General features: G+C 42.6%; 1 protein-coding gene across 16 annotated transcripts in view; it reads left to right on the top strand.

Annotated features, from left to right (window-relative positions):
• Positions 1 to 11,882, top strand: part of PROM1 (prominin 1) — a 121,375-nt gene that overhangs the window by 95,948 nt on the left and 13,545 nt on the right. For 11 of the 16 annotated variants that reach the window (XM_025211443.1, XM_025211442.1, XM_025211447.1 and 8 more), the window contains 3 exons: positions 8,525 to 8,617; positions 9,804 to 9,821; positions 10,262 to 10,315. In XM_025211443.1, the coding sequence (XP_025067228.1) occupies positions 8,525 to 8,617; positions 9,804 to 9,821; positions 10,262 to 10,315 (165 nt within the window). The remainder of the gene's footprint in view (positions 1 to 8,524; positions 8,618 to 9,803; positions 9,822 to 10,261; positions 10,316 to 11,882) is intronic. The other 5 variants (XM_006029950.2, XM_006029946.2, XM_006029949.2 and 2 more) reach the window with 1 other exon arrangement.

Genomic DNA, 11,882 nt, shown 5'->3' with positions numbered 1-11,882 from the left:
GGTCTTCAAGAGGAGGTTAGATAACCATCTAGCTGGGGTCATCTAGACCCAGCACTCTTTCCTGCTTATGCAGTGGGTCGGACTCGATGATCTATTGAGGTCCCTTCCGACCCTAACATCTATGAATCTATATGTAAAAGCAAATCTGGTGAAGAATTAGCACCATTTTGTTAGGCATTTGAATGAAATTAAATAATTTCATATTTTCATCCATCCTGGATAGCAAGAGAATTGGTCAGGACAGCAGATTCTTTTGCTCTGGTCTTAAGCATGCCTCCATATGGGAGGTAGGGGACTCCCATAGTGTGAAGCCTGCTCCTGTAGAGCTCTTTTCTAGTTACTAAGAGGCAGGGAAAGTGGTGTGGGACCATGTTCTGCCTCCCGAAAGAGGTCACAAGGTTCTTCCCCTTCTTTTTGGGAGAAGCAAGAATTCCCCTTTCTTTCAGAGCACGACAAAGATAGTGCTAGGTACCTGAGGGGAAAGCCAGCACAGCTACGCTTTGTCACATGTACAGTTCTCTGGCTGGTGGTGATGGTTGTGCTCCTGTCATGGGCTTCGTCTTGCACTTAGCATCTTATTGACATGCATAGTCCTCCTGCATCACACCTCTTGATTTAGGCCACCTGCAGGCTTTGTTATGTCCTGGTGCTTTAGTTACATTGGTTCCCATTTTCAAGTGTGTTTTGGCTATCATAAGGCTAGAAGCTTTTTTTAAATGGGAACTGTGATTCTGCTGTCTTCAGGTTGACTTAAGGAGCTGGGGCTTTAAGCACAGATCTGTAGAGTCCTATGGTTTCTCTCATATCTGTTAAGATTTGTTTAGTATTATAGAGATAGAGTAGTGGTGCCCAGCTCATCTGGCCCCATCGCCCAATCCAGCACCCAGGGGCAGTCTTCAGGATGAGTGGTGGCAGCATTAATTCTCATGGCTCTGGGAGTTGTTACAATTAACACTGCCACCACTCCCCTGCTGCCAAATTTCCTGATGCATGGGGAGCCTGGTGGGCTGGATGATGTGGCGTCACTGGCCGGATCCAGCCTGCCAGCCCTAACTTGGTCACTCCTGAAGTAAAGGAAAAGAGTGGTTAGAGTTTCAAGAGATGATGGGAATGACTTTGAAGTGGGCTTGGGTTTACATGGCTGATTTACATGAAATCACAAACCTATATAAACAGGACTAAAATACCGACTAGGCTTCTCGAAAAAGTGCAATTCCTCATTGTATTCTCACATTTTTCTTGCCTTGCCTAGGTGAGATTATTCTTTTTTACAACTTGTTGAAATGTGTGTTCCCTTAACCCTTCCTATAAAAAAGTTAGGCGATGAATGGCAGGCCCCAGGGAATGTTCTGTGGGACTATGCATTGTCTCTTCTGCTTGTAAAAATCCCTCAAGCAGAAGGCTGTTTCATTAAAGCTATAGTAGGGCATAGAAGATCTGTGCGAAGAGTCAAGGAATTGCATTGCAGCAGCATGACTGAAGTGATATTGCCCTGTCCACCTCTCCATTGCACTCCTGAATGCTGCATTCTTCAAACAGTGGTTTCCCTAGAACTGCCCCTGAGAGAGGCATCTTAAGCATAGCTTCTGTATGAAAGAAAATATTTTATGTTACTGTATTTCTATTTATATATTTATGTTTAGTGGGGGAAAAAACCTTTAAACTGAGAAAAGATAAGGTCGAAAATCTCTAGGTAAGGAACGAAAAATTACAATAGGTAAAAACATTACTTGTCAATGTGGAAGTTTGGGCTATATTTAGTACTCCCTTGTGCTGTTGCTCAGTGTGTAGCAGACAACTTTTGAGACAGCATGCTGTTAGAATGTCAGGAAGCTAAATTGCTTTGAAATTGTCACTGGCTTCCAAAAATGTAACGTTTTATGATCTTTCTGTCTCGATAAGAGCTCTGGAGGAATATAAATGCAGTAGATTAAAAAAACCAAACTAAACTAAACTCAACTGAACAAAACAAAATACCGCTTTTTGAATGAGTTGATTTTGAATTTGCAGTTTGTTAATTTGTTGATGGTGTCAAAAATACTAAGTTGTTAGCTCTGAGAGCCATGTTTCAAATAAAGCTGGTTCCAAACCAAAGGGGACAATCTCTGTCCAATCTCTGGACAGTCTTTTCTGTTTTTGTCTTTCTGTCTCTTCCTCCTCCCCTGCCCCCAGTGGTTGAAGTAGAGATTCTCTTCATGCCTAAGGATTTTCCAGTATGTCCAGCATCCAAGAGGTAGAACTATCTCCTAAAGGGTAGGTAAGTTTCAGCAAAACTGTATGGCCAAAAATAGATGTTTCCAAATGAAGCAGATCAGCTGTGCTGCCATGTGTAACACATGTTGCTCCTTGTCTCACCCTTCATGGTGCTGGACAAGGAGCGATATGATCTCTGGAGGCAGTTTTGGCTATGCAAGGAAAGCTCCACTTTCCCCACTCATCCAGACCTATCCCCTGTGATCACAGGAGCAAGTCTGGCTGAGTGGGGAACACCTACTTCACTTGTGGAGAGGCACCCTGAGATTCCCTGGGTGGGGATCTCCTGCCTCCAGAGCACCTGCCCAGGGTGTCTGAAGGGTGTGAGCAGCTCAGGCTGCCCATACTCTCTCACCACAGAGCTAATAGATGTCCATTGCAATAAAGTGGGAGTCTATTACTACCTTTTGTCATGCCACTGATTTTCCTTTGTTGTGGAATGACAAAGGTCATCAACAGCAGCACAAATTAGACATCCGGTGAGGTCTGTCTCCACTCTGTAACACTAATGGATAGGTTTCTGGCAATCTCAGGAGTGCTGCAGAGGAGCATGCACCAAACCCCTCAGATGTATGCAACATGGCTGAATTACCATGGTCTTGAGCACAAGCCTGGAGCTGCTAAGGGACGCTTAGGGTCACACTAAGATGGCAACACTATCTGCTTTCTGGGTTTGGTATGCACTGAGTGGGTGACTGGAACTTGCAGGTCCAGGGGGGAGAACTTCGGGGGGTTCAGTGTGGGCAGACTTTACTGTGAATAATGCCTGTAAATAGTTCTCCAAGTAGGACATCTAAATACCCTTTTCAACTTGGGGGCAGATGGCAGTCTAGGTCTGACAGCAAGCCACAGAGACTGCTCTTATGTTGGTTCCCCATGATATAATCTTTCATTGTATTGAGTGAGTGTTGTCCCTAGGTTAAGACTATAGTTTTTTAACTGCATTGTTGCAAGTGTGGCTGACTGGGCTTGAGGAGGAGGAGTGAAACATTGAGAGAAGAGGAGCTGTGGGGAGAGGAGAAGGTCCCAGGGCTGATAAAAATAGAATGAGCCCAGTGTGGACAGAGTAAAATCCAAGAGAGGAAAGAGGGGACTGGAAAAGCACAAATAAAGACTGCGTGGAAGCAGAGCCTGTTGTGCTTTTGGGGACAATCAGCACTCTGATAACCCTCTTTTTTTAAAGAAGAAAATACCCTCCCTTCTTTCTACAAGCTAACCAGAAAAGGACCTCCCAGAGATGGGGTGTTTACAGATCACTGGGGAAGCCAGGGACTGAGAAGAGCCAGGGTCTCAAAGCCAGAGTCTTTTTCTTTGTGAAGCCATGCTAAGGCTGACCCTGCAGGGGGTCCTCTCAGGAGAGGGAGACCGAATAAGGTTGCTTCTGGGGAAAGTCCCGAGGAAGAGCCTTCCCCTTCCCTTCTGAAAGAGACATTGATTTTTCTTCTCTGCCCATTCCTCCATGAAAGTGGGAACGAGTGAGCAGAGTGTGTGTCCCCGGTCTTGGGAGTTGCCTTTAAAACTAAAACTTCAGCAATGGAAGCAGTGTCTACTGGAACAAAGCTGGCTTTCCTTGTCTACATTTGGCTGCCAAATACGGGCACTGAATGTTTTCAGTGGTGAGTCTTCTCAACCTTTTTAAACTTAAGGCACTTCTCAGGAAATGCCACCTCTTAGTTTCAACTATTTTTTGACTACAGAAAAATAATAGAGATTCTTCTGTTGCAATGAACTCGGAGAGGTTATAACAGGTCATAATGTTTTTAACAATACCAATTCCTATTTGAGATTTCTGGGTTTATCCTGTGAATCGTGGTTGCACACCCAACAGTGGTAATATTGTGAGGCACCCTGCAGCACCCTTGAAAGGATCCCTCAGTGTCCTAAGCTACCATTTCACCCTGCTTGAGAATCACTGCTTTAGCAGTACATGAATTATTTCCCTGATTGCTTTTTTGGCAGAAACTCCAGGTCTACTCAGAAATATTAAGCTGCTGTCTCTTTTTCTAGACAAGTAAGGTACTGTGTATTGAAGGGAAAAAGGCATGGCTTGTCATCTCTGCATGGAAGGAGGATAAACAGAAAACCAAAGAAAGGTTAAAAAGAGAGAATTTAGACTTGTTCATCTTTCAAGGAAGAAGGAGGCAAGATTTAGTTGTTATCTTCCTCCTCCTCTAAGTCAGAGGTTTGTAATTTGGATAGGAGAGGCTGACTTGCTGGATGAACTAAGTGACCAATTATCTCAAATCATATTCACTGTTAGACAAAATCCACACGTACCTATATCTGTGTCAAGTAATTTCCACCAACTGTTGTGTGAGCAGTTCATACATACTGCATCCTTATCTTGCAATAACATTTGTTTCCCTGAATCTTTACAGCTGTAGAGCACAGTAATGTTTTGAAATGTTTAGGAATACATCATGGCCTGCTGAGTGTGCATTGTTGCTATTCTCTAGGCCAGTGGTTCCCAAACTGTGGGTTGCAGTCCCAAATGGGGTCACAACATTAGCAGATGGGGCTGTAGGGGGCTGGGGTTGGGAGTGAGGGGTCATGCTGGGGAAATGGGGTCATAAATGAGGGTCATGCTGAAGAAAAGTTTGGGAAGCACTGCTCTAGGCATTCAGGAATATATTGCACTGTGTATTCTGGGTTTCCTACTAGAAAGAAATATAGTTATGAGGCTTGAGGGTCAAACTGAATAATTCCAATGATTCCTCTTGTTTCATCCCATCCATCTTGTTTTTGTGAGCTGGCACTATTTTTAGAGCACGTGCTGTTAGGCAACATGAAAGAAACTGGCTAATACTGCCATCCTCATGATGATAATTAAAATAAAAGAGGCTGTTCTAGGCATAATGTTATGCAGTGAGTTCAAGGCATGACCATAAAGACACACAAGGAGAAAGTGGTTGCTATCAAGTAAATCAGCTTCTTCCTTTTTTTTGTTTGTTTAATACTTGAGAGGCTTTACTGGATGGAGCACTGCTTTAGTGCTCTTCTATCAAGTTGACTTGTGCAAGAGGGCAGAGTTGCTGCTATGGGGTGACCAAAGACAGTGTCAGGAACTTCAATATGTCAACAGTCACTTTTCTAGGAATCACTGCAGAGTTTAACCTGGACCTGCAGCAAAGCAATACCTACATGAGAGTTCTCCTTAAGGTAGGATAGTTGAAGGGCCCCTGGCAGATCTGACCCCAACTCAGCAGTCACACTTCCATAGCAGGATGTATGATTATGAAAATCAGAAACAGATCCCAACTGCATAACTGCTGAAGCCCAGCCTGGGTGGCCAGGTGCAAAAGATCAGAAGCTTCTAGCAGGCAGAGCCAAGGGGCTTTCCCCATCAAAGAGTTTAAATCCCTATGCCCAGCTGGGTGCAGGGGTTTAAATTCCTCCACAGGGGAATTATGTGGAACATCATATGCAAAAATCACGCTCATGGCGAGAATATGTGATAGGAAAACAAGATGAATAATAGTACCTGTGCTGCTGCAATCTGGTCTTGTTTTGGAAGAGTTTTACCCTATAATGGCTCCCCAAAATGTAAGAAAGAAGTTTGTCAAAAAAGGTCAGGTCAGAAGGGCAGCATGTTTAAAGTGAGGGGAGAGAGGCTATGATAGATGATAAGATTTGGGAAGAAAACGTTGAGGCAAGACACAGGAAGATTCAGCAAGTGATTTCGTAGTTTCATAGTTTCTAGAGTCGGAAGGGACCTGAACAGAACATCAAGTCTGACCCCCTGCCCCGGGCAGGAACGAGTGCTGGGATCATAATCCCCCAGCCAAATGTCTATCTAGCCTCCCCTTGAAGACCCTCAAGGTAGGAGAGAGCACCACCTCCCTTGGGAGCCCATTCCAGAGCCTGGCAGCCCTAGCCATAAAGTAAAGGTAGTTGTGTGCTTTCATCAATTAAAGAAAGGCATTTGTACAGTCTGTTCTGAGTGGTGGGAAACAAATTAAAACCTTGAGAGTAGACTCAAAGTACATGTATGGTGGTTTCCTTATGGCACCCAGAACTAAGTTGCTTAATTATACTTCTGTATGAAGTTTTATTATTTATATTTATTATTTATTATTATGAAGTTTTATTAATATGTGAATAAATCATTCACTATTTTCTTGGAAGAGGTACCCTCTAGGTAGATTTGTCAGCTTGTGAGCCTCCAGGAGTGTCCTGTAACTATGAGATCTGAGGGTTTAATATTACCATGCTCCTATTTTTTGAACTGTCTACCCTCAACAGGGTTTACCTAGATGGTATCTACAAAGCAGAGTGATTCAGTGGGGGAGATGGTGGATCTCTCCCAAATATATGGCCTTATACTTCAAAGAAGCTACAGACCCTACAAAGTTCCTTGAAGAAGTTCCTGCCTTTTCCTGTTCTTTATAATCCAACTGGAATTTCTTTCTCTGACTGTGGCAGCAGATTGGACCAAACTGTATCCTCTTCAGTTGGTCATATGCCAGCAGTTATACTGAAGCATTGTGCTAGCTAGAATTAGGAGAGACCTATAAGTACTGGTCTCGCAACTGGACAATGAATTCAAGGACCTAAGCAAGGATTAAACTGATGCATGATGCATGACTTCTCAGTAATCAGGCATATGATACAAGTATCTGAACTTCTGAAGTTCTGGACTTGGAAATGATCAATGTTGGGGGACAGCCAGATCTAAAAGATAAGTAGGCTTGGCAGAATTTGGTGTTTTTTATTTTGGTTTTTTTTTTGGGGGGGGGGGGGGTGTTGGTTGATGGCTAAAATCAATGTTTATTTTTTAAGCATTTATTCTGATTTTTATCCATTTAAATTTTCAGGATTGCACAGAATTAGGAGTGTGGAGGGCAGACAGTTTTTTATTAATGACAGTATGCTGTTAAAATCTTTATAAAATCACATGTCAAAATATAAAAAGTAAATATCCTCAAATCAATAAAGCATACCTGCTTTAAATCATGGTGCCTTTGTTGTCATGGAGTAGGGCGCAGGGGCAGGGGCTGTGCTGGAGCTGCTGGTGGTGCTCGGTATGGAAGGAGACTTGTCAGAGGATTCCTGGCAGTCACTTGCCACTGAACTCTCCGAGCCCCACACTGCACCATGAGGCAGCGGCTGCCCAGCCCAAGACAGGAAGCGGCTCTCCACTCCCTGTAGCCCTTTAAGGGGCAAGTCCCACCTGGCAGGCACCAGTGGAGGGGCATCCCAGCCCCTTGATGGTTAGAGCCTCCCACCCCTCCAGGCAGCATGGGGCAGCAGCTGGGCCCCAGGGGCACCCCTGTGCACCTCGCCTTGAGAATGCAGAGGTTGGGCTGGGCTGGGCTCAGTGAGAGTTTGGTGCTTGAACCCCAGCTGGAACCTGGGCAAAGCCAGTAGCCAGTGGCACCAGTCTCCTGGCTGCCAAAAGCCCTGCCTCTTGGCAGCAGAACCCCATAGCAGTATCCACCCCCCGCTTTCCCAGCACAGCCCTCCCAGCAAGGCCCCCAGCTCCTGCAGGAGCTGCCCAAGATCCTGCCAGAGGAGCAGTGTGTGGATAGCAGTCTGCAACAGCGTGTGTGTGTGCGCGCGACACCCCCATCTTGAATTTCCTTACCCCTGTCATGGATTTTTCTTTATTCTTATATCCCCTTTCCCAACATTTTGATAATTATCAATGGAAATATTTTTCCATTGGTCTGGTTTGTGTGTATGAGGTAAAATCGACATTTAGCTATAAAAATCAAATCCTGCCAATCCTAAAGATGAGGTAACATCTGATTAGAATAACTGGAGCAACACAAGGTATACAGATTAAGAAATATGTTCTGCTCCTGTTTCTGTCTTATGCATAGATCTTTCAGTTTCATCTCTGAATGAAATTATGATCCCAGTGGAGGGCGCCGCTGGACCTCGACAGATATTGAATAAATAACTAGAGCGCTACTTTAAGAAGATCAGTTATTCTTCATGGGTGTCTCAATGATTAGAATAAAAGAATGGGCTTCTTTATTTTCTATACTGAGAAGAAAACGGCTTAGAGCACTATATGAAAATTGATTTTGTTGAATTTGTACAGATATTCTTAACATTCCTGTTACTAGACTTGCATATTTGTTTCAATTATTGAAGTTTCTACATCTTCAGTAGTCTTTTTCCCTGTTATGGGATTAGATTTACTGTATCCTGTTGCTCATAGTTTGTAAAGTATGTTGTCATTCATTGCAAACACACTTTTTCATTGCTTTACCATCTTATAAGTACAGACCAGCATACTGATTTTTATGTTTATGTATTTTTACAGCCCAGAGGAGCACTGGAAAATGCCTTAAAGGGACATGCAAACAGTATTCGAACAATTCATGATCAGCAAGTTATTCCACTAGAGCAAGCCATGGTAAATTTTCAAAACATGATGTTTTATGAACACACACACAGATTAGAAAAATATTAGCAAAGTCAAAGTGAAAGGATTTTTATTTTGTACAAATCTCACAACAGACTTAGCTTCACATATTATGTATTTTCAAAATAGACATTTTTGTGTATTTTATATTTAAATATAGGTTTTATATATTTTATGGTATTCAAAGTATGGAGAGGTAGTTAGCCCTTTTAGTCTCAAGTCAAGTAGAAGACAAGGTAGATTTTCACCTTACAGACCAATTAAATCATAATGCATAAGCATATGCATTATGAAAGCTTTTTCAAGCAGCTTGCTTCTACAGATGCTATGAAGGGACTGCAGGAAGCAGAGCTTCTAAACAGAAAGCCACAATTAGAATACAAAGGGTAGGAAAGTGGGAGGAAAAAGGATGGGGCACTACTGGTAGAGCGTGCTCAGGTTAAAGTATGTTTTTAACAAAGAAATTGCATTGCATGTGTTAGTATTGGTTAATATTAGTTAATAATATTTCTTAATAAAACTTACCTTTTCTTCTTTGGTTTTTATAGTTTCTCTATTTACACATAGTATTATATAGTGGGGAAAGGGAAGGAAGAGACTTCCAAAAACTCTAAGCGTGTATATTACTAGCTTTTCCTTTTACAGTTCATTCATCCTAAGTAATGGAAATGGTTGTAATTTTTGCACTTGAGACAGATTTACTTTCTTGAGTGTAGGAATAGCCTACTACTTCAGTGTTTGCTTTGGAAATTCTATGGGGCTACATTCTGAAGAAAGAATTTTTTTTGTAGAAACCTTTTAAAGATCCAGAAATGTTTGGCTTTTTTAACAGGATTTGCAATGCATTTTTTTTTAAAGTGTCAAACTCAAACTGTATCTCCACCAGATGTCAGCTTATATATATTTTGCTTAAGTTTTTCAGTTTATTCTGTTTTAGTGTCTTATATATCCAGTTCTATTAAGTGAACAGCACCTCTTGGAAGGTACAGGACAACTTTTTTTCCAGAATCGTTGGGAATTGAGAAAACTCCACTGTATTTCTGTCCCTGTCAGGTTCCTCTCATAGAAAAATAATAGGGATTCTTTTCCAAACTCTTGATTCTTTGCTGTATCTTTTCTAATTAACTCTTAATTATTCTCATTTTTTCTTTTCCTTTTTCCAAAACTGACTGTCAAGAAATATGTTAAAGCTAGGGTAAGTGCTTTTCTTTTCTGAAGCTCCACAATAATATTTCCCCCTCTGGTGTAACATACTGGGCGCACACAGTTAATTTTAACCATTTTACCTTCAACAAAACAGTATCAAACTCTTGTTACTAATTTTGGTTATATTTTAGATACACAATTTAAAAGCTACCATATGCTTTAGCTAAAGTATTGTTGAGTTTTGTTCTAAGACTGTCAGTTACAAATACTGACTTAATTTCATTAAAGGGTTGTCATCTGGTCTTAGTTGGTGCAGCTGTTTTGATTCCATTAATATTAAGGTCTATGAGAAATGGTATTCGATCTGGTTTTTTGTTGGTGGTTTCACTCTGTATGCTCAGACACGCAATATGAAAGCATTATGGTTCTTATTTGCGTTGATATGTTGAATCTTTTTTTTTTTCTCTCCTTTCTGTTTCCTGTAACTAGAGCACTTTAAATCGGAGCATTCGATTACTGCAGAAGACATCATCTGAACTTATGGTAGGTTTGTCTTTTAGTGATAAGAATGTAAACTATTTGAATTAGTCCTATCCTACGTGGGGCATTGACACTGCCTATAACTTTTGAACCCTTTTTTTCCTTACTAATTTTTGTCGGGAAAGAAGACTGGAGTTGGGGGCTAGATGTCTGGAGGTCTGGATTCTGTTCTATAGAGTTCTGCATGCTTTGGATTCCCCACATAAAGCACTTGATGTCCTGAGTACTATTGATCAAACGTAGTTATCATGGTCAAAAAGCAGCTATAAATCATGACATTTTTGGCATAGGTTTATAAACATGCTACTGAAAATTTAAATCTCATATGGTAAAAAAAGCATTGGTACAATCTTATATACTGTGATATGTATGTTACTCAGCAACTGGCTACCATTAATTGAAAAGAATTTGCCTTACGCGTCCTTATTTAAAAAACAAACAAACAAACAAAAACTTACACAAACATTTTAGCTCATTGAGACCCTTCAGAGAGTGTTCTCCAGGGCCCCTCTACGCATCACGTAAGGGCACAATGGGATCTAATGTGCAGTCTACGTAGTCATGCCTCCTGCCATGCTATGCACAGTGGCAGCTGCAGTCTGTCAGCCCTGGGGGTTTCATGCACCGCTGGGGCTGGGAGATCGGAACTGTGCCCAGGAGGCACGCTGCCAGGGCCCGGTATCTGCAGCTGCTGAGGCTGAGAGTCCCCTCAGTTGTGGGACTCCCACTCCAGCTGGATGTGGTGCACCCCTGCAGCTGGGAGTCCTGCCAGCTGACGCGGCTCCGAGCCTCAAGGGAGACTGTGCTACATGTGCAAATTAAAGCTTGATAGCAACCAGTTATAAAATTAGTACATGTTTTTATACTCTAACTTCATAGTTGGTTGGTGCTTTTTATGGCATAATAGCTACTTTGCACATGTGGCTAATCTAAAGGTAATTTTACAATTAACCAGTTAATTGTGTGATACCTGTAACATTTAGAGGGGGCCCCAGCATTCAGTTGGATATCTGTCCTATAGCATAGTGCATCTGTTTTGTGATTGTCCCCCTGAAAGTGCTCTCTATAGCCATGCCGTAACGCACATGCATGGCTGCAGAGCACTTTTAAAGTGGCCGATTGTGTGACAAAATGACCCTCATCAAATGAGGGATCAGATGAAGGCACTCCGCTTTGGAGTACCTTAGCTTAGGGAACTTGTGTTCCCTAGACTTAATCTGTTGTGTGATCTGGGCTGTCTGCAGGAAGGGAGCAGGGCTGAGGAGGAGGAGCAAGCTGCAGCTGGGGTTTGTCTGGCCTGAGTTGGGGGGCAGAGGAGTGGATTGGAGCCTCCTCACACCTCATGGTCCCATCCCACCCCCTCTTCCTCCAGCTCTGACTGGGCAAACCCCAGCTTGAAGCCTGCTCCCTCTCCCCCATCCCTCCTCTTTTCCTGCATACAGCCACAGAGCTAGGTGGAGTGGCAGGACTAGGGGTCAGAGGCTGCAGGCAGGCTTCTCCAGTTCAATTGGCTTCAAAGTGGAGCTTGATTTCACCCTTCCCCCACCTTTATGTAAAGTGCCATGAGTTA

Source organism: Alligator sinensis, unplaced genomic scaffold (genome assembly GCF_000455745.1).
Source record: "Alligator sinensis unplaced genomic scaffold, ASM45574v1 scaffold466_1, whole genome shotgun sequence".
Lineage (NCBI taxonomy): Eukaryota > Metazoa > Chordata > Crocodylia > Alligatoridae > Alligator > Alligator sinensis.
This window is presented reverse-complemented; position numbering and strand designations above follow the sequence as displayed.